Here is a 22412-nt window from a genome sequence, read left to right on the forward strand (position 1 = left end):
TCCTTTCTGTCAACTAGCCGACTGATAGCATAAAATACCAAGTAATCTAAGATAATTGTCATTTCAATATCATTGAACACCACAACTCAAAATAACAACAAGAACATTAATGAAACAAATTTTTACTGGTCCTTCTTGATACAGTCATGTTTATCTAGCAAAAGGACATCTTGACTGCATGAGAGCAGTTTTCCCATAATTTTGGAAATCTCCATGAAAATATCTCTTCATAAATTACCAATAAAACAGGGGATTGGTAAAGAAAGCTGAGTAAATAAAACACTAATCTGTATCCATATCTCACATTCTTGAATTTTCATAAATTAAAATAAGGGTGCAGCATTATAAAAACGAGTTACACTCATGAAAGTAAAAATGCTTTGAACATTTTATTTTGCTTCAAATCTAGGAAACATCTTACACAAGTATCCTTTGGTAACATAACAAGCAGATAATTATACAAATCATAATCTATTCCACTTAACATACATTACTCTTTGCAAAGAGACTCACAACTATAAATTTAAATAAATATTTCTGAATAACTTAAGTATTATAAAAGTAAATAAATTACCAAACAAAGTCTACATGCATTAAGAAACCACTAGCAGTCCATTTTGTTCTAAATTTTCCAGCGTGATTCTTGCTTATAGGAACAATTAGCTACAGTAAGATTACATGCAGATTCAAAAACAACGGATTCACAGAATCCATTAGCCACACATAGGAACCACTATACCTTAAGAAGCACCTTTTATCACATCTCTAGGAAAAAATACTAAACAACCAATCACTCACATGCTTAGAATCTGATATAAGTATCAGCACCAGACCATTAAAAAAATAAAAAATAAAATTTGAAGCCATGCTAATTCTCAAAACTCAGAACATAAGACAAATATAGAGTTCACATGTCTAATGATTCAGATATGAGCACCAAATTTTTGAAACAGTTAAAAAATTGATTTAGTGACCTCAAGTTATGCAGAAGAGAATTACATAGTTAAGAATGCAAGTCAAATCAAATTTCGAAAGTAAAGTGTAATACGGAAAATAATACTTTATTGTCCATCAAATATCAAATCTATGTACCCAGGCAGATAAAAAATATCACAAATTAAAAACCTGTAAAAGAGGGCTCCCAATTACTTGTATTATCCCTTAAGGTTTTAGGCATAACTTTCTAACTGAAAGCCATTAGCTGAGTGGATTTTTAAAATGTTCAAGAATTACAAGGACAAAGAACAAAACAGTTTTTCTTCTCGACTTCTGCACAATCTCTCTTAACACTGGTGCTTCTATCCTGAATCATTACACCACTTTTATCCCTTTTTTTAACAGGATTCACTGTAGTATGACAATCCAGTCTTTCCACAAGCAGAAATACATGTGTTTCTTTTATTCTATGACTTCTTTCTACCAAGTTCCCTTGCTTCTTTGGTATAAACATTTCATACTGAGTAACAATTTCCACAACAAAAATTGCTAATGATGATACTAGCCATTACTTACTATTAGTGCTTTTTAATATTTTTTACAGGATACACACATAAATCAACTAGCAAATGTTTTTCACTGTATACTTAAATTTCCACATAAAGCAGTTACAGATGTAACAAATCTGTCCGAACCCACTGAACACAAATTACTCACACTCACTATAAAAACTAATAAAATGGGCACTAAACTTTTTAACTGTAAATTACTGTCCTTTCAATTCATGTCTACATGCACCTATCCCTGCAAATATTTCTATTGTTTTCCGAGAATATCATGTCAATTTAGAATTCATTCTTCCTCCTTTGTGCTGTTTCTTTTGCCAATAAAACTACCCAACTCTCTTCTATATTTTTAGTTTATGTATTGTATTGACTGGGAAACTTTTCTGTCCAGTTCATTATCATGTGTGTGCCTTTAATGATCTTTATTGGTGCAGCGTAACATTAAGTAAATAATAGTAAGTGTATTCATTAAAAAATTGTAAGTTCGCATTTATTTGGTGTATTTAATGTTAAATCAGGTCTTCACTCTCTAAGTAAATACAAAACAGCAACAAACTATGTTAGAGCATTACTTTAAGAAACACTTACCTAATATTGAAAATTAATAATTTATATTGAAGCATATATTACAAAACTATCAATCAGCAAACTGTATTATTGTACATCATAATAGTCTTGCGATATCAAAAAGTAGGTTTCTCACATCTCATGCTCACAAAAAAAAAAAAAAAAAAAAAAAAAAAAAAAAAAAAAAAAAAAAAAAAACCACTCATGAAGTAGAATGTGCCAACTTTTAAAAAGTCCACTTGTTCTCAAAATCAAGGAAACTTTTGTGGTGGTACTTAAATCACATGATACAATATCTAAAAAAGTATATATTTCAAAATAATTATGTATTTTTTGGGAGGACCAAAAAATGATGCCTACAAGTGAACTTGCCCGAATCCAATTTCTCCCATTCTTCATTTATTCTTTTCTTTTCTAATGAATGATTACAAATTTCATTCTAGCAATGTTTCACTACCTCACACTTCAACAGGTAATGCAAGTTTACAACTGTAAGTTAGTCCAAAATTACACAAAATGGATGACTGAGTAAAAAAATATACATGATATACTTTTCATTACAGGATACTTTTCATTACAGGATGCTGATGGCAGCAGAATAGCTGTGTACATTAGAGGGAAGTTTTAAAATGAAGTTAAACTTTTAACTAGGCCATGACTTTGGTACTATCACCTCGAGAGAAAATAACATGTTGCTGAAAATGTAGCATTATATGAAATACTGTTCACTCATAACAAATGGGAAAAAGAAGTGCCAAAAATCAAAGACAGGCTACATGTTCTGGAGGTGCTATTTGACAGTGTTGCCGGAGATGTAAAGAGAACACCACTTGAGAGAAAATGCATGAAATAACACTAAAGCAAAAGGTTGTTACAAGGGCAACATCTGAACACAAAAAAGTCTCTGAAAAGCTCTGAAAACAGAATATGACCTGCGACAGGAAGAAAGGAACAAGTTTGTTTATTATACATGTCCAGGACTTAGATACGCAAAGTAATTAAAATGCAGAATGATAAATAAAAGTACAGTACAGCAATATAAGATACTGAAAGTAATAACATAATGCAGAAGATACCTATAGCATTCTATTAAATGGACCACAAGCCCCAAAATTCCATGGTTTTGATGACCTTATCACTTGCTGCATAAAGACCTGTGGTGCAAGGATTGGGCAGGTTTCTGCAGACCAGCAGATGTGTGTCCTGTAGATTGCCACACACACATAATTCCTCCTCAATGGCGTAGCCAGACTTCCTGAGGTTTGCCATGCATTTTGACACTCCTTTCCTCAGTTGGTTTAGGGCCTCCGTGTCACATATGGCAGGGACAAGTAAGTCAGTGAGGTGGAGAGAATATGGGATTCACATTCCCAAGGCATGCATCTCCACAACAAAAATCAAACATCTGTATTGACGTCAATGATGAAGATGGCGACACTTTTTCAATATACTTTTGCAAAATTGACAAAGAATCTGTCAATGAGTATATTGTTAGATTACAGTGTAAAGAGGATATCTGGGAAATGGTTTCTATGAATCCAAATCTACCACTAGAAAAGAAATAACTAAAAGATATTAAAAAAAGAAAATTAATTTTCTCCCAGGACAAATTCTCCAAAGTAGTAATTATAAGTTTAACTTCATCTTAACACTTCCCACTATTGTACAAAAATATCCTGCTATGATGTGAGAATTTTGCCCTAAACTGGGATTTCAGTACAGATAAAGAGACCATAGCTCTACTAGTGTGATTTGAGGCACTTGCCATTTGTTCAAAAGTCCTACATCCTTGGATTATTATCTTGAGACAGACGTCAATCTTCATTTTGCCACAAAGATTTCAGAATAGCAAATGCATGTACCAAGCTGGTTAAAGTGAGCATTTCTCTTTGTTCAGGGTATGACTCGCAGATATGCCATGAAATTTAAACAGGTCAGAAATTGTATCAAGAAACAGACCCATCCAAATAGGAAAGCATTTCTTCTGCCATCTGCTGGATGGAGCAGCAGTCTTAGGAGTGTTGCCTCCAGCACATGAAAGTTTGTTTACTACTAATTTAGTGAGCAATCAAAATTATTAACTTAACCTTTAACTACCCCATCTCCTATGAAGGCTGCTTTTAATAGAAATTAATTACATTTCCATTGTTCTGTGTATAATTTTGACATGCATAGTCTGTGTACATGCATGTGTACGCTAACCTTTCCTCTCACTGCTGTTTTCATTTTTCAGATCCTCATTTCAGTCGTTTTCCCACTGTTTATGTTGTTGTTAACTCTTCTTCCCTTGCAAACTATATTTTAAAAAATAATTTCAACCACTATGGTTGTCTTACAATTTTGCAATGACGTCCCTGCAATCACACATTAAAACACGTTTTGTAAAATTTTTAACATGCACTTCTTCCCTAGTAGTTTTTATTTCATATAATGAATTATGAACTCTTTATTGTTTGGTATTAGATGAGGGTAACTTTATTTTTATGTTACATGTATGTAAGAATAGCTGCAGCCAACTTTTCAAAGTAAGCCTTGTCGGAAAAACTATCTGGTGCCAACAGATAGTAAGGAAATAACATTCCAGAATTAAAGACTGTGAATAACTAACATACAATACAGATGCTCTGTAGTGCTCTTCATTACACTACCTTGTGCTATGCTTCTAAAAATTTTCAGCTCTTATGAATTTTATGTGTGTGCACTTGTTATATCACTTGAAAGAGTCCCAATGACTGCTTGACTGCACGACATTAAATGAACACTGTTACAGTTCCACAAATTCTTCTTACTGTACTTGTTTGTGATAGTTGTGTTCTGTATTTCTGCGGAGCTACCTTTCAAGGCACAGAGTCTCTCGTGGTAGACACACTATTGGGGGCACTCTCCTGCGTGTAGTGGTGGTGATATTGTAAGTACTGAATCGAGCAAGTTATTTGTTCTAGCTACTGTCTATGTGAGCCACTAGGAAAACATTATGCTCACCACTTCACTCTGCAGGCTACACAAGAGTCAACGCTACTACTACAACTAGCAAACTGCGAGCACGGGAGCCCGTCACCAGAGCAGTACGGCACAGTACGTTGCAGTACTATGGGCCGGCTGTCGGCCTGGCCGCTGCCGGTACCTGGGAGTCTGCGAGTGAGCAGGCAGCAGCTAGCGAGCCGGGCAGTGAACGCCAGTCGTCGGCCAGCGGCAGTGGGGGCGGCTCCAGCGGGGGCAGCAACGGTGCCTGCTGGACGGCCATCTTGTACGACGCCTGCCTCAGCACCGGACCGTGGGCACGCGGTGTCCTCGGGATGAGTGGCTCCTGTATGCACACGATGTTTTTGTTACTACATTTCTTCTTAGAAGCACTGTGGCACCTGGGACTACCACAGGGTAGTGTATAAGTGTGGGAGCACACTTCTAAAACATAACAAGTGAATCAAAATAAATCTTATGTGAAGTAGTAAGAGCTTGGAGAGGGGTAAAACGTGAGGCTATGTTACCAACATGGTGGCCATTTTGTGTGGTATTGGCTATTATCTAGTCAGCCACACAGCCAGTTACACCACCGTGTTTCCTACAGCCAATACTGCAGCACGAGGGCGTTGCCACAAACAATTAAGCTGCTGCCAATGAGATGCGAGCATAGTTTGAATTTTCATATACTAACCCCATTTTTATGCGTTTGTGAGATGAATAAAACTTACAGACTTTCATGGTGGCCAAGGCTTGACATTATCTGAATAGACATTGTATTGAAGAGTGACTGATTTATAAATCTTTTGTGTACATATATACCTCTATAATCAAAACTACAGTTTGCAACTGATGCTGCCACTACAGCAACATTTTTTTTTTTTTTTTTTTCCTATTGATGTTAGATGTACAATACATTAAAATCTGAATTCTCTGATGATGAACAGCATCGATTACTCCCTCCTGTGTCCACTAAAGAGCCACATAGTGTGAGAGGAAGACGTAAAATTTTGGAAGCCACCACCTTGGATACAATTAATAATTATCAAATCGGTAGATGATTATGTGACAAATCAAACTCATAGAGAATGCACAAAAAACAATGGTGCCTTTCATTGGAGCATTCTCGTGTCACGACTACTGTTTTTTCATTACAGATCATGCGAAAGCTGATCACGTTAACAAAAGTACTGGATCTTCTTGATAACAGGAGACAGAACCACCCATGTTATCACAGAGAATTTCAGCTGTTGCCACCCAGACATATCACCTATTACCCTCAGCACGACTGTGAAACTTCTGACAATATTCCATGAAACTTGCTCTGTCAAACTGGAAGCTGATTGACTTAAAACAAGTAAGGATGAAGCAATATCAACCACCGTTTTGCATCATTCTATAACATTCAATAATAGGAAACTGGGGTCAGCTGTATACGGCTGACAGTTGATGCTAGTGTTCACATTCCAGTAAATGTACTGATATAAGGTGCTGAACACCTTACAGCCTTTATGTGTTATCACCAGCACTCGCCTCACTGTGTAAAAAAATGAGACATAACTTGACAGTCAATGAAGCTATGATCAAATGAAAAACACTGCTGTTCCTCTACCTGTCTGATATGTCGCATGACTCCTTTCCATTTAAAACTACGAACTGAATCCAAGATAGTAGCTTCCAAAATGCCTGCCATTTGGTAACATATCCTCATAGGTTTTTCCCATTTTCCATATCATGTTACTTGACTTTGATTTCTGTTTATTCACCTGTTTTTGTTTTAGATGTGTAATTTGATACCTATGAACTATACTACTACTACTACTACTACTACTACTACTACTACTATTACTACTGAGTGTATGGCAGAAAATAACTATGAGACAATTTTCTAATTTATTAGAACAATGTTACCAAATTTACCATGACTGTTTTCATCATCGGCATTATCATTATCATCCCCCTCCCCCCCCCCCCCTCCTCTCTCTTTTCAAGTACTCGGTTCATTGATACACAGGTTTTCCGATACCATCAGAAAAGGCCATATTCAGATTCTATAAATTTGAATTACAGGCCTATAAACAAGCATTTAATGTTGTTGTTAAAGTCTAAAATTTTATTATACAATTAACAATTTCATGAAATTTGAAAAAAAAAAAAACGAAACGAATTTTCATCTGCCACTTCTTATTTTAAATTATTTTTCTTTTTATAGCATATAGTTTGTAAGTTTGTATTTTATGACAATCCATGATATTAGATTATACAGAAAAATTAAACAAAAATTCTTATTCGAATAATAGCTCTATTTTGCTGTTAGTTTATATTGCCTACAATGATGGGTACAGTCCTGAACAGCTAAGTTACATAATGTATTAGTATCTTCAAAGAAAACAAAAGTTATGGCATTTAGGGCCAGCAGCCAATTCCCACAAAATATGAAGAAATGATCATAAAATAAATAGAGTAATCGGTTCAACTTCTTTGGTAACACTATACTATTTATGATCGAAATTGACATACAAAAGCAATTAGAACGATTTAATAATGTTAACAGAGCAATCTGTATAGCCTTCAGAACTAACAGAAGAAATAAAATAACTTCAGTTCTATAAAATTATGTCAGTACCACCCATTGCATATGGAAGTGAGCTGTGGATGGTAATAAAAAGAAATGAGCGAAGAATACAAGCATCAGAGATGTGATTCCTAAGAAGAGTAGCTGGCTGCACACTGTCCAACAGGACAACGAATGCTGACATCAGATAAGAACTGGGAGTGAGAAGATTAAATGAGAACATTAAGGAATACAGGAACAGCTGGAAGGACTATGTAACAAGAATGGAGGATGGGAGAGTACCAAAATTAATGATGAGTTACCATCCAGTGGGCAAAAAATGTTTAGAAAGGCCAAGGGACAGACGGAAAAATGAAAATAATTTCAACCAATGGGGCATAACAGGCAAATGGCTAAGACATGCAGGAAGAAGAAAAAGAATTTCCGACTGAAACGTTCACTATGACGCTGTAACATTGTTACTGATGTACGGAGAAACATGCTGCCTGCAACATAAAACTCACTTCAAACTGCCAAAATCCTGCTAACGAGCCATATAAAAGTCTTAATGGTTCTGTCAAATTAAGTTCCATGTGTCTGAACAGGCACTACTGGGATTTGGATAGCTGTCCGCTGACTTAATTCATATCAGCTGTCCACTGAAATAGCCAGAAAAACAAAATCCATACAAAGTAACTGCGTCTACAGTTTTCAAAATTACAATCGAGATCGCACTATACAATGAACACAAAGATATTTTTTATTTTGTATTTGTGTTGCGTAGCTACCTACGTTAAAGGCTTCTCATCTGAATCGAGGCTGAACACACAGCCTTTAAACAGTCTTTTAAGTGGTCAAAACAATTGGAAATCTGACAGTCGAGATCAAGACTAAATGGAAAATGCTCCAACACCTTGAAATGCATATTCTGTTAGCACGGAACAAAGACTGAACACGTCACTGAGCTCTGGGATCAAGGGATGGATGAATGGATGGATTAATGAATGGATGGATGAAGAAATGAATCAAGAAAAATGCATAACTGAAGGAATGATTTCAGCAGTCAATTAACTGCAATACGAATGAATGAAGTAATTAATCAATTACGTGCAGAAAAAATGAACAAATCAATCATCTGCAAACTGAACAGGTAAATAAATGAATAAACGAATCAATCAATCACTTGCAAAATGAATGAATGAGTCAGTCGGTCAATAGTAACCTAAAAAAATAGGGAACAGAAGACAGGACCACGGGACCGGAAAAAAGACCGCGGGACTGAACAAATACGGGACTGAATGAATGAATTGAAAGGAGAACTGAGTGACGTAAAGGAAATGAGACTGGAGTGAAGAAGGGATGAACAGACGAGGGCGGAAGATAGGAAAGAAATGGCACCACAAGAGTTTGGAGACATCATTACCCACTGGTGGTGACTAGTAACACTACGTCGGATGAACGAGTGCCGAGTACTGCGTGCTGGGTAGTGACTGACCTGGTGCTTGGCGTGCATGGTCTGCAGCAGGAGCCTGCGGGAGTGCAGGAGGCGTGAGGCGAGCAGCTGGTGCTGCAGCCCCTGGCCCTGGCCCTGGCCCTGGGAGGCGGCGGCCAGCCCCAGGCGCTCCCTGGCGGCGCGGTCGCGGTCCGCCCTGGGCAGCGGCTCTCGGTAGCGGCAGCGCAGCGCGCCGTGCAGCTCGGGCACGCCCCCGGCGCGCGCCGCCAGCCCCAGCGCCGCCCCCAGCGGGCCGCCGCCGCCCGCCACCAGCCCGCCGTCCGACGCGCGCCGCCCGTCGCGGAAATCCCCGGGGCCGCCCCCGCCGCCTCCGGAACCGCCGACCGCCGCCGCAGCTGCCGCCGCGGCCGCCGCCCCCTCGCAGCTGCCCGCCCCCGCCAGCTGCGGCAGACGGGGGCGTATCGCGAGGGCGGCTGCCGCCGGCACCAGGCCCGGGGGCGGAGTCGGCGACGCGGTGGGCCGCGGGGGCGGAGTCGACACGCCCCCGCACGCGACACCTGCCGCCGCTGCCGGCAGCCACACCTGAGGCCAAGCGGGCCGCAGCTATTAGCTACAACACCTACAACACGCCACACCCACTCATAGCCCGCCGACGCCTCTACTAAGAGACAGGTTACAACCCACCACCGCGCAGCCGGCTGTAACAGCTACACCCGAACACGGTGTACAGGGCGGTATCCAAAAGGTCCAAAGATTCGAAGTTTGCGCGCAAATGGTTAAAGAGTACATTTAAATACCGCCAGAAGACTCGCCATAGAATGAGGTGACAAAAGTAACGGAATACTTCCCAATATCATGTTGGAACTCGTTTTGCCGGGTGTAATACAAGAACTCGATTTGGAAGTCTCCTGCAGCCATGTCGCCTCTATGGCCGTCCGTAATTGCAAAAGTGCTGCTGGGGCAGGATTTTATGCACAAACTGACCTCTCGATTATATTCCACACATGTTCCACGGGATTCATGTCAGGCGATCAGGACGACCAAATCATTCGCTCGCATTGTCCAAAATGTTCTTCAGTTGTGAACAATTGTGACCCAGTGACATGGCGCATCGTTAATTGAGCACGTGAAGTGCACGAGTCGCTGCAATGATATCGCACTTAGGGACTTAGGGTTTGTGGAGCGCGAAACCCACGAAATAGCACGCCACATGCGTAGAGCCGCGCCGCCAAGGGCGCCTTGCCACGGTTCCGGTTCGCGTCGGGAAATCTACTCGAAATATTTTCAAAATTTTCCTTCAGTTGCTCTGCCACAACAGCTGCTGAGCCAGTGGGCCTATAGAGACATCCAATTACCATGTCTGAGCCTGCTTTAACCGTGACCTTCACCCAAATCATTTCACATTTCGGATCTCCGTCAATTTCCTTCGATACTATTGAACTTTTTATCGCTATAAACACACCTCCCTCTTCACTGTCCAGCCTGTCTCTGTGGTATACATTCCAATCTGAGTTCAGAGCTTCATTACTGTTTGCATCTGATTCCAGCCGACTTTCCGTCCCTAGTACTATGTGGGCATTGTGATCGCTTATTAGCGAGACCAGTTCTGGGATCTTTCTATAGACGCTCCTGCAGTTTACTGTAATCACATTAACATTGTCATTCGCTGTTGCGTTTGGCCTACTGCTACCCTGTCACGTCTCGGGAGACGTCTTGTCGGGCCTAGGGAGGGAATTCTCCAACCTAAAAAACCCACATGTGCACTCCACACTTACTTCGCTACCCTTGTAGCCGCTTCCTGCGTGTAGTGCATGCCTGACCTATTCAGGGGGACCCTACATTTCTCCACCCGATAGCGGAGGTCGAGAAATTTGCACCCCCAGATCTCCGCAGAATCGTCTGAGCCTCTGGTTTAAGGCGTCCACTCGGCTCCAAACCAGAGGACCGCGATCGGTTCTGGGAACGATACTACAAATAGTTAGCTCAGATTTCACCCCGCGAGCGAGGCTTTCCTCGTTCACCAATTCCGCTAACCGCCTCTATGAACTGAGGATGACCTCTGAACACAGACGGCAGGAGTCATTGGTGCCGACATAAGCACAAATTTGCAGTCAGGTGCACCCAGTACTCTCCTCCACATCTCGGATGAGACCCCCCGGCAAGCAGAGAGAGTGAACACTGGCCATCTTCCCCGACCTTTTCGCTATTTCCCTAAGGGGCTCCATCACCCGCCTAACGTTGGAGATCCGAATCACTAATAAAACCCTCCCCCTGCGTGCCTCCTCGGACCTTGCTGAAGGCAAGGACACACGTTTGAATTGTCGTCCTCCCGAAAGCGAGTGCAGTGTGCTAACCACAGCGCGACCTCGCTCGGTAGTTGCTGGACGGATGACGGAAAGTTCCAGTCGGCTGTCAACTAGCATCACAGTTGAAAATGTTCGGAAAGGGAGGGATCTGAATCTGCAAGATCACTGACAAATTATAAAAGACCTCTGCAACACCTACGCAATAAATTACGATACATGTGAATGTATTGTAGCAGGAAGTGTGAGAAGTATTGCCATGAAGTGTGCGCTGCATCACTAGAGATGAAAGTTATATTTATGGCCATGTCTTCAGAAAGGGACCAACAATGAAAGACTACTCTTTCACCTCGGCCAAAAAGAGCTCACTAATCTTTTTTTTTTTTTAATTTTATATATATATATATATATATATATATATATATATATATATAATACTGATGCGATTGTTAACGAAGTGTTCTCTCCAGGCCAACCGGTTATTAGAGTTGTATAGCGATTTTCTAAGACGTTTCAGGCAGAACATGAGGAGCAAAGGTACTCACCACACTTAGCTCCAGGCGACGTCTTCATATTCCCCAGGATGAACAACAGTTGGAGGGATAAAGATCTGATACAGTGAATAGTAGTCAAGTGGAATCGTGGAGTGTGTGAAACACACTAAAAAAAAATCCAGGACTTAGTTTTGAAACTGGCATAAACGTAAAGGATCTGAGTGATTACTCCCGAAGGGGTTAACTTGAAGGTGATGCTACGGTATAAGATATAGATAAGACATAACTGTTGCAGTTATGTTTCGAGAACTTTTGGATACCATACTCTGCACGAGGACAATCACAGTAAGCACGGAACAAGACAAATGCACTCAAAAGTGTGTTCACCTTGAGTTAAATCGGCTCCTCGACCAAATAATATCGGGCAACATTTTGTTCTGTGCAATACTGTCAGTTCAGTCCCGTATGCCAAAATATTTATTTGGGCGGTTTGCTGTCTTGTGTCAATCGAATTGTGAAAATGCCTTAAAAAATCTGCAGAACGCTCTTTCATTTTAAAATTATTGGAAATCTATAGAGGTTTGCCAAACTTAAGATATGTATAATCAAATCACTGGTGTGCAAAACTTAAGGGCGAAAGTACCTTTCCCATGTTGTGTCATTGCCAAGTAGCATACTGTAGCTCGACTAAACTTGGACCTTACGTAGAAGAAATTGCTACACTGTAGTACACAAGGTAACTGGGAGAAATACCCCATGAGATGAATAAACATGAACATAGCGCCCACCCTCCGAAAATTTCCGATAGTCTCGTCTCGTTTAGCCTTAAGTCACGCAGTAAAGATCCATATGTCAGTGCTCCCACTCTTCCGCTCGCGTGTAGCCAGTTAACAAAATGGTTCAAATGGCTCTGAGCACTATGGGACTCAACTGCTGAGGTCATTAGTCCCCTAGAACTTAGAACTAGTTAAACCTAACTAACCTAAGGACATCACAAACATCCATGCCCGAGGCAGGATTCGAACCTGCGACCGTAGCGGTCCTGCGGTTCCAGACTGCAGCGCCTTTAACCGCACGGCCACTTCGGCCGGCGCCAGTTAACATATAGCGATGTTGGTTAAGGGGGTAAACCACTTTAGGAGGTTCAAAAAATCCCATGTTTTATTGCATAAATCGTTAGCTTCAATATCCAAGAACACACCGTCAAAACTTCAAAGCGAAATTCGCATTCGTTTACGTTTTATGAGCGTAGAAGCGAGTGCACATCGGGTAAAGGCTGGAAAAAGCAATTATGGCGGCATACTATCATATGATTTCCACAGATGAAAATCCTCGACACGAGTATTGCCCAGAGGGAGAAGACAGCTGGTACGAATGGCTGAAGCGAACAGTCCTTGGAACGGAACATGAAACGCACCCTACTCCATTGCACCCCGACGTACAGAAGGAAATTCTTCCAATATATGAAGATTTATCAAGGGATGAATTACTGGAGAGATGTTTAGGTGGCCACACACAAAATGCCAATGAAAGTTTCCACTATTTGACGATTAGCTCCTAAGCACTTGCTCTCCAGACTAAAGGTCGTTGAATTGGCATCGTATTTAGCAGCGGGCTTATTCAATGAAGGATATTCATCCCTTCTGATGGTGATGAACGAGGCAGGAATTGTAGTAGGCACGCACAGCTTCAATTATGCCGAACATATGGATAACCATCGTGTGAGTCGGCAGAATCGACGTAGTTCACTGCAATCGAAGGAAGGTTGGAATGCACAGTTGCAAGCGCTAAACGAAGCCTATGAGGAAGAAGAAGGATTACTATATGGTACGGAATCGCAGATTAATCGGTAAGTATTTTACAGTATTGTTAACTTACTTGAATTTCTAGTTTCCGAGAATTTATTTATCAAACGCGATATCTCGAAATAACTTTTTCACATTTGCGTGCAGTCAGAAAGTATAGAACCGATCATTACGAAAAATGATAGTACGATTCTTTATAAAATTACGAATTACATGAACAGCCTTCTGAGATGATATCGTGATTTTAAGGGTATTTTTCATTGCATAATTAGAGAAAAAAATCGTGAAAATCGAAGCAAATTGTTCCAACGCGAGCAAAATTTTTAATTTTCATTATTTTCACCTGTATTGAGGTTCATATTCTTAGAAAATAAGTTATTATGTAAAAAAAACCTTTTTGATTACAGATGAAAATAGGAATGTGTAATGGTTCTTTATTTACGTGACCATTACGGCACCCCAACCCCAGTTCTCGATACCAGTAATATGGAACTACTTTTCTGAGAAGTAACAGACATATTTTTGTGATAATATTCACATTTGGTTGATGTATAGGTACTCCGACGTATCGATATACTACAGTGATATGGTTCTTGTGTGTATTCATTTCTGTGAGACTGTCATAATCTTTGACTTTCTTGTGTTCGGTTAAAGTGAAAATTAAGTGTACGAAGATTGATACAAAACTGTTTTCTTGATGATGTGACAATTAAGAAGTAGTTTATGTGAATTTACAAGAAGTTTAATAAAAATGTGGATCGTGAGCACCAAGTCAAAAATAATTTCTACCATACCATTGTTCTGATCTGGGATTGTCTAATCATTAAGAATTTCCTGAAAAACGCCTTTGTTAGGTCTTCAAATATTGCTAAAATACAGATCTGGACCTTCTAGCAGTCAAAGTGGAATCACCCTAGAATCAACAAGATGAGCCATAACAACTTCCACGAAATCTACGTGTGAATCCATTCAAGATAAGTGCCAAAATTAATGACTGTTTTACAGTGACTTCATTATTTCCATTCTGACGATACCATCCACAGTCAATAACTTCGTTGTTGCCCGATAAAGCGAACATATGCTGCGTGAGTAACATTATTAATCTGATTTCTAACCTACTTTGCAAGTGGTGGTATTGTTAGAAATGGCTGCACTGCACGCAATTGGGGAATTATACTCACAACCTTCAGCGGACATCACAGCGTAACTTTGTTATATTTGCCTGAAACTATTAAAAAACTTTCACAAAAACTGTTCGGAATATGAATGAAATAATGTCAAATTTTATTAAATTCTAACTTTGGAGAAAGGAGAACCACTTGCATGAGTATCGAGAGCTCAGATGCAAACCCAATTCTAAGCAAAGAAGGGAAAGCAGAAAGGTGGAAGGAGTATATAGAGGGTCTATACAAGAGCGATGTACTTGAGGACAATATTATGGAAATGGAAGAGGATGTAGATGAAGACGAAATGGGAGATACGATACTGCGTGAAGAGTTTGACAGAGCACTGAAAGACCTGAGTCGAAACAAGGCCCCGGGAGTAGACAACATTCCATCACAACTACTGATGGCCTTGGGAGAGCCAGTCATGACAGAACTCTACCATCTGGTGAGCAAGATGTATGAGACAGGCGAAATACCCTCAGACTTCTAGAAGAATATAATAATTCCAATCCCAAAGAAAGCAGGTGTTGACAGATGTGAAAATTACTGAACTATCAGTTTAATAAGTCACAGCTGCAAAATACTAACGCGAACTTTTTACATACGAATGGAAAAACTGATAGAAGGCGACCCCGGGAAATATGTTTGAATTCCGTAGAAATATTGCAACACGTGAGGCAATACTGACTCTACGACTTATCTTAGAAGAAAGATTAAGGAAAGGCAAACCTACGTTTCTAGCATTTGTAGACTTAGAGAAAGCTTTTGACAATGTGGATTGGAATACTGTCTTTCAAATTCTGAAGGTGGCAGGGGTAAAATACAGAGAGCGAAAGGCTATTTACAATTTGTACAGAAAGCAGATGGCAGTTATAAGAGTCGAGGGACATGAAAGGGAAGCAGTGGTTGGGAAGGGAGTGAGACAGGGTTGTAGCCTCTCCCCGATGTTATTCAATCTGTATATTGAGCAAGCAGTAAAGGAAACAAAAGAAAAATTCGGAGTAGGTATTAAAATCCATGGAGAAGAAATAAAAACTTTGGATTCGCCGATGACATTGTAATTCTGTCAGAGACAGCAAAGGACTTGGAAGAGCAGTTGAACGGAATGGACAGTGTCTTGAAAGGAGGATATAAGATGAACATCAACAAAAGCAAAACGAGGCTAATGGAATGTAGTCGCATTAAGTCGGGTGATGCTGCGGGAATTAAATTAGGAAACGAGACACTTACAATAGTGAAGGAGTTTTGCTATTTGGGGAGCAAAATAACTGATGATGGTCGAAGTAGAGAGGATATAAAATGTAGACTGGCAATGGCAAGGAAAGCGTTTCTGAAGAAGAAAAGTTTTGTTAACATCGAGTATTGATTTAAGTGTCAGAAGTCGTTTCTGACAGTATTGGTACGGAGTGTAGCCATGTATGGAAGTGAAACATGGACGATAAATAGTTTGGACAAGAAGAGAATAGAAGCTTTCGAAATGTGATGCTACAGAAGAATGCTGAAGATTAGATGGGTTGATCACATAACTAATGAGGAAGTATTGAATAGAATTGGGGAGAAGAGGAGTTTGTGGCACAACTTGACAAGAAGAAGGGACCGGTTGGTAGGACATGTTGTGAGTCATCAGGGGATCGCAAATTTAGCATTGGAGGGCAGCGTGGAGGGTAAAAGTCGTAGAGGGAGACCAAGAGATGAATACACTAAGCAGACTGAGAAGGATGTAGGTTGCAGTAAGTAGTGGGAGATGAAGAAGCTTGCACAGGATAGAGTAGCATGGTGAGCTGCATCAAACCAGTCTGAGGACTGAAGACCACAACAACAATAACTAAGTAATTCATCCCACCCAAAAAAATCCCAAAAAATCAGTGTCAACGAGCCTCCTAATGTGGTTTCTCCCCTTAAGGAACACACTTCACCAACGCTGCAAGGCCAACACTAGGATGCCTAAGGCACGGCTGTACACCACTCGCCAGCCTCAGCGACCCACTATTCTTCTGTGCTTGGCCTCGCTGTTAGTGAGCGCCGGCACTCACCTCGAGCGCGGAGCCGTCGCGGCTGTAGCTGCAGGAGGGTAGGCTGGAGGCGAGGTCGAGCCCGGAGCCCTCGAAGACGGCGGAGCAGCCCGAGTCGCAGCTGAGGTGCTGGCTGAGGCCCTTGTTGCAGCTGGAGGACGACGCGCTGCCGTAGCCGCCCTCCGCCTCCACCTCCACCCCCTCGTCCGCCGACACGCTCGACAAGTGCCGCGTCGGGAGGCGCCTGCAACGGGTCAAGGTCAGGGATCCAGAAGCAAGGAAGAGAGAAGAAAAAAGAAGTGGCAAGCAAAGGAAAGGAAACGTACACTATGTGATCAAAAGTATCCGGACACCTGGCTGAAAATGTGGCGCCCACCATCGGCAATGCTGGAATTCAATAATGGGTTGGCCCACTCTTAGCCTTGGTGACAGCTTCCGCTCTCCCAGGCACACGTCCAATCAGATACTGGGGAATGGCAGCCCATTCTTCACAAAGTGCTGCACTTAGGAGAGGTATCTATGTCGGGCGGTGAGGCCTTGCACGAAGTCGGCGTTCCAAAACATCCCGAAGGTGTTCTATAGGACTCAGGTCAGGACTCTGCGCAGGCCAGTCCATTATCGGGATATTATTGTTGTGTAACCACTCTCCCCACAGGCCGTGCATTATGAGCAGGTGCTCGGTCGTGTTGAAAGATGCAATCGCCATCCCCGAATTGCTCTTCAACAGTGGGAAGCAAGAAGGTGCTTAAAACATCAATGTAGGCCTGTGCTGTGACAGTGCCACGCAAAACAACAAGGCGTGCAAGCACCCTCCATGAAAAACACCACCACACCATAACACCACCGCCTCCGAATTTTACTGTTGGCACTACACCCGCAGGCGGATGACGTTCACCGCGCATTCACCATTCCCGCACCATTCCATCGCATCGTCACATTCTGTACCGTAATTCATCACTCCACACAACGTTTTTCCACTGTTCAATCGTCCACTGTTTACGCTCCTTACACCAAGCGAGGCGTCGTTTGGCATTTACCGGCGTGATGTGTGGCTTATGAGCAGCCGCTCGACCATGAAATCCAAGTTTTCTCACCTCTCGCCTAACTGTCATAGTATTTACAGTGGATCCTGATGCAGTTTGTAATTCCTGTGTGATGGTCTCGATAGATGTCTGCCTATTACAGATTACGACGCTCTTCAACTGTTGGCGGTGTCTGTCAGTGAACAGACGAAGTCGGCCTGTACGCTTTTGTTCTGTACGTCTCCTTCACCTTTCCACTTTACTATCGCATCGGAAACAGTGGACCTAGGTATGTTTAGGAGTGTGGAAACCTTGCGTACAGACGTATGACGAAAGTGACACCCAATCACCTGACCACGTTCGAAGTCCGTGAGCTCCGCGGAGTGCACCATTCTCCTCTCTCACGATGTCTAATGACTGCTGAGGTCGCTAATATGGAGTACCTGGCAGTAGGTGGCAGTGCAATGCACCCTATATGAAAAACGTACGTTTTTGCGTGTGTTCGGATACTTTTGATCACCTACTGTAAATGGAATGAAAACAACCACCAGCTATGGAAGGTAGCAGTCAAAAGCTCTTGAACTACGTTTCAACCCATATAAATTGGCCATCTGAAGAAGTCTTATTACCTATAAATCAGTATAACAGATAAATGCAATGTTCGAAAAATCAGGATTTTATAAAAACAGAACATACGTAGAGGAGGAGGTTGTTACAGAACGCAATAAAAATACAAGTGGACGTATTTGAAAACCAATTTCTGTTCGATTAATTAATTTAAACGTAGTTGGACAAACACCAAAGACGAACTGCGAACTGGCCGTTCAGTTGAGGTCACCACAAAGGAAACCACTGACAGAATCCATCACATGGTAATGCAAAACCGCCGAATTAAAATTCGTGAGATTGTTGAGACTGTAGGAATCTCAACTGAGGGAGTACGTCATATCCTGCCCGGAGAACTGGCTATCAAGAAGCTGTGTGCGATTGCTCTAAGTCGACCAAAAGTGCATCCGGCACAATATTTCAACACGTCTGGCGATGTTTAATCTCAACCAATAAGGCTTTTCCGCCTATTTGTGACTTTTGATGAAACATGAAGCCATCACTACTCACCAGAGTCAAACCGGTTGTCAAAACAACGGACAACCGGTGAAAGTGCGCCGCAGAAGACAAAGATAATTTTTCCAGCTGGTAACGTGATGGTCACTGTTTTTGGGATTAGGAACAATTGTCATACATTCCTTGGAAAAAGGTAGTGCAGTAACTAAACCATATTATGCTACATCGCTGGATCATTTGATACGTGCGTTGGCTGGAAAAAGGCCAACGCAAAAAAGTGCCCTTTCACCGGGATGATGGACTATCCCATACATAGCGATAACAATGGCGAAACGGCGTGAACTGGACTTGGAGGTGATTCCTCATCCGCCCTATTCACCAGACGTAGCTCCCAGTGACTTGTTCTTGTTCCCTAACTTGAAACTATGGTTTGCTGGGAAGAAATTTTCGGCAAATGAAGAAGTGACAGTTGCTGTCAACGAGTATTTTTCAGTTTGACAGAACTTATTTTTCCGTTGGATTGAAAAGCCGGAGGTTCGCTGGACCAAATGCATATTCCTCAATGGAAACTATGTCGAGAAGTAAGATGAATTGACTACGAAGTCTTTCGCAACGGAGACCTTGCATAAAAAGTTCTCGGTTTACTTGCCGCGTCAAATTTAGATAAAATCCCAAGCTTTCGATGACTACCTCCGTCGTCATCGTCCGGGGTAAAACAGTTTTACCTCGGACGAAGACGACGGAGGTAGTCATCGAAAGCTTGGGATTTTATCCAAATTTGACGCGGCAAGTAAACCGAGGATTTTTTATGCAAGTAAGATGAGTTTTGCTGTTTTTTAGCAGACTACCACTGCTTACGGTGTACATGCCGATGGGATGCAATTGGCACGAGAAATGAACAGATAAAACACCACTTGTTTATCTGTTTCGGACTGCCTTAACAGACACGACGTGTTAATAGCCTAAGAACTTTTATCACTGTACGTATAACAGCATAAAAGCCGAAATCTAGAATGTACAGAAGACAATTAGAGTAATACACAGTTAAGGGACGGCATAGTCTTTCAAAAAATGTTGCATAACTCTGGCTCGACACGGCCAAAAACTTCGTGGTGGAGAGCACCAAACCAGTGAATAAGGGGTCCCACACTGGCGTTCATTACTCACGAATCGGTGCAACGAGAGTACTTCCGCGTGACCTTCGTGGGTGAATTTCCCTTTCTTATGCTTCTTCTAGCCAATCTCGGTCTGGCATCCATCTTTCCCACGGCTACATATAGCAGACACCAGCCTGCTGGCAAGGGAAACTTCCCATCGCCCCCCCTCAAGATTTAGTGGTAGAATGGCCCAGTGGACAGCCCGTGAAAACTGAACGCAGATCAAGGATGAAAACTGGGAGAAGGTGTACTGGACTGTGGAAAAATAAGAAAAATAGAAACAATAAAGGGTCCAAGCACGAAATGTGCGACATGGCGCGAATATGAGTACGACCTATTCTTGAGTACTGCTCGAGTGTTTGGGATCCCTATCAGGTCGGATTGAGGGAGGACATAGAAACAATTCAGAGGCGGGCTGCTAGAATTATTACTGGCAGGTTTGATCATCACGCGAGTGTTACGGAAATGCTTCAGGAACTCGGGTGGGAGTCTCTGGAGGAAAGGAGGCGTTCTTTTCGTGAATCGCTACTGAGGAAACCAGCATTTGAGGCTGACTGCAGTACAATTTTACTGGCGCCAACTTACATTTCGCGGAAAGACCACAAAGATAAGAGAGATTAGCGCTCGTACAGAGGCATATAGGCAGTCATTTTTCCCTCGTTCTGTTTGGGAGTGAAACAGGGAGTGAAGATGCTAGTAGTTGTACGAGGTACCCTCCGCCTCGCAGCGTATGGTGGATTGCGGAGTATGTATGTAGATGTAGATGTATGAGTAACCAATGCATCGTGGTTGTGTGATCACTACGTTGGACTATGAAATGGCAAATCCATGTTCAAATCTTCCCCGTACCCCTATTACTTTTCACAAAATTATGTGCTACAGACGATTGTTGAAAATTACGTGGTGGTAAAGACGAATGTTGAATATTAGGTGGACTGATAAAATAAAGAATGAGGAGGTTCTGTGCACAATCGGAGAGGAAAGGAATATGTGGAATAAACTAACAAGAAGAAGGGACAGCCGGCCGGAGTGTCCGAGCGGTTCTAGGCGCTACAGTCTGGAATCGCGCAACCGCTACGGTCGCAGGTTCGAATCCTGCCTCGGGCATCGATGTGTGTGATGTCCTTAGGTTAGTTAGGTTTACGTAGTTCTAAGTTCTAGGGGACTGATGACCTCTGAAGTTAAGTCCCGTAGTGCTCAGAGCCATTTGAACCAACAAGGGACAGGATGACGGGACATCTCTTAAGGCGTCAGAGAATGACTTCCATGGTACTAGGCGGAACTGTAGTGGGTAAAAACTGTAGAGGAAGACAGAGACTGGAATACATCCGTAAATAATTGAGCACGTATGTTCCAAGCGCTACTCTGAGATAAAGCGTTTAGCGCAGAATATGAATTCGTGGCTGGCCGCATCAAACCAGTCAAGAGATTGATGACCAAAAAAATCAGTTCGGTCACTGACGTGTCTGTTCCCATTCTGTAGCCTTGGTAGTGTTTATGGAAAATGAGTAATGTGGCAAGACTATATTACCGTCTCAAGTAAATGTGATGAATAGTGAATGCATGTGAAATGCCACGTATACATGTCATAACAATGAAAACAACACATAAACGGGTGTGAACTACAAAGCAATTCAAGAGTCAAAACTTTCAAAACGGAACGCAACAGTCCTTACATTGGTAGAACAAATAGGAGGTCGTACACCTGGAGGTCCCTTCGTTACACCTCGCTGTTGCAAACGGAGTTACACCACGACACAGGTACAAATCTGAATACAGCGAAGTATCCGGCCAGACAGTTCATACTTTTGTGGAAAAAAATAGGGCACGAGGGAGATTTGAAAACGGTTCTCCCACTTCACAGTCCAAGACCGTGACCACACAATCATTACGCGATGGCTGTTCATATTCTCTCGATGTTGCACATTTGAACTTGGACCGTTCACGGTTTCTATTTTTCTTCTTTTTTCACAGTTCACTATAACACCTTCCCGTTTTCGTGCTTGATTTCTGTTCAGTTTTTGACGGGCTATCCATTGGGATGTCTTACCGCTAAATACGAGCATTGGAACTTAAATAGTGCAACTATTTATTCACAACCGTACCCTCACACTTCAAGAAGAATATAATAATTCCAATCCCAAAGAAAGCAGGTGTTGACACATGTGAAAATTACCGAACTATCAGTTTAATAAGTCACGGCTGCAAAATACTAACGCGAATTCTTTACAAACGAATGGAAAAACTAGTAAAAGTTGACCTTGGCGAAGATCAGTTTGGATTCTGTAGAAATATTGGAACACCTGAGGCAATACTGACCCTACGGCTTATCTTAGAAGCTAGATTAAGAAAAA

The 22412-nt window shown here is 41.8% G+C and overlaps 1 protein-coding gene across 1 annotated transcript in view; it reads right to left on the reverse strand.

The window, feature by feature from the left end:
- The window catches only part of LOC126424568 (serine/threonine-protein kinase par-1-like), a 474571-nt gene that overhangs the window by 49088 nt on the left and 403071 nt on the right, over positions 1 to 22412 (reverse strand). The window contains exons 9-12 of the mRNA XM_050087312.1: positions 16839 to 17061; positions 9483 to 9619; positions 9080 to 9233; positions 5194 to 5376 (exon numbers count right to left, since the gene is read on the reverse strand). Coding sequence (XP_049943269.1) covers positions 5194 to 5376; positions 9080 to 9233; positions 9483 to 9619; positions 16839 to 17061 — 697 coding nt within the window. The remainder of the gene's footprint in view (positions 1 to 5193; positions 5377 to 9079; positions 9234 to 9482; positions 9620 to 16838; positions 17062 to 22412) is intronic.

The sequence above is a fragment of the Schistocerca serialis genome, chromosome 10 (genome assembly GCF_023864345.2).
Source record: "Schistocerca serialis cubense isolate TAMUIC-IGC-003099 chromosome 10, iqSchSeri2.2, whole genome shotgun sequence".
Taxonomy (NCBI): domain Eukaryota; kingdom Metazoa; phylum Arthropoda; class Insecta; order Orthoptera; family Acrididae; genus Schistocerca; species Schistocerca serialis.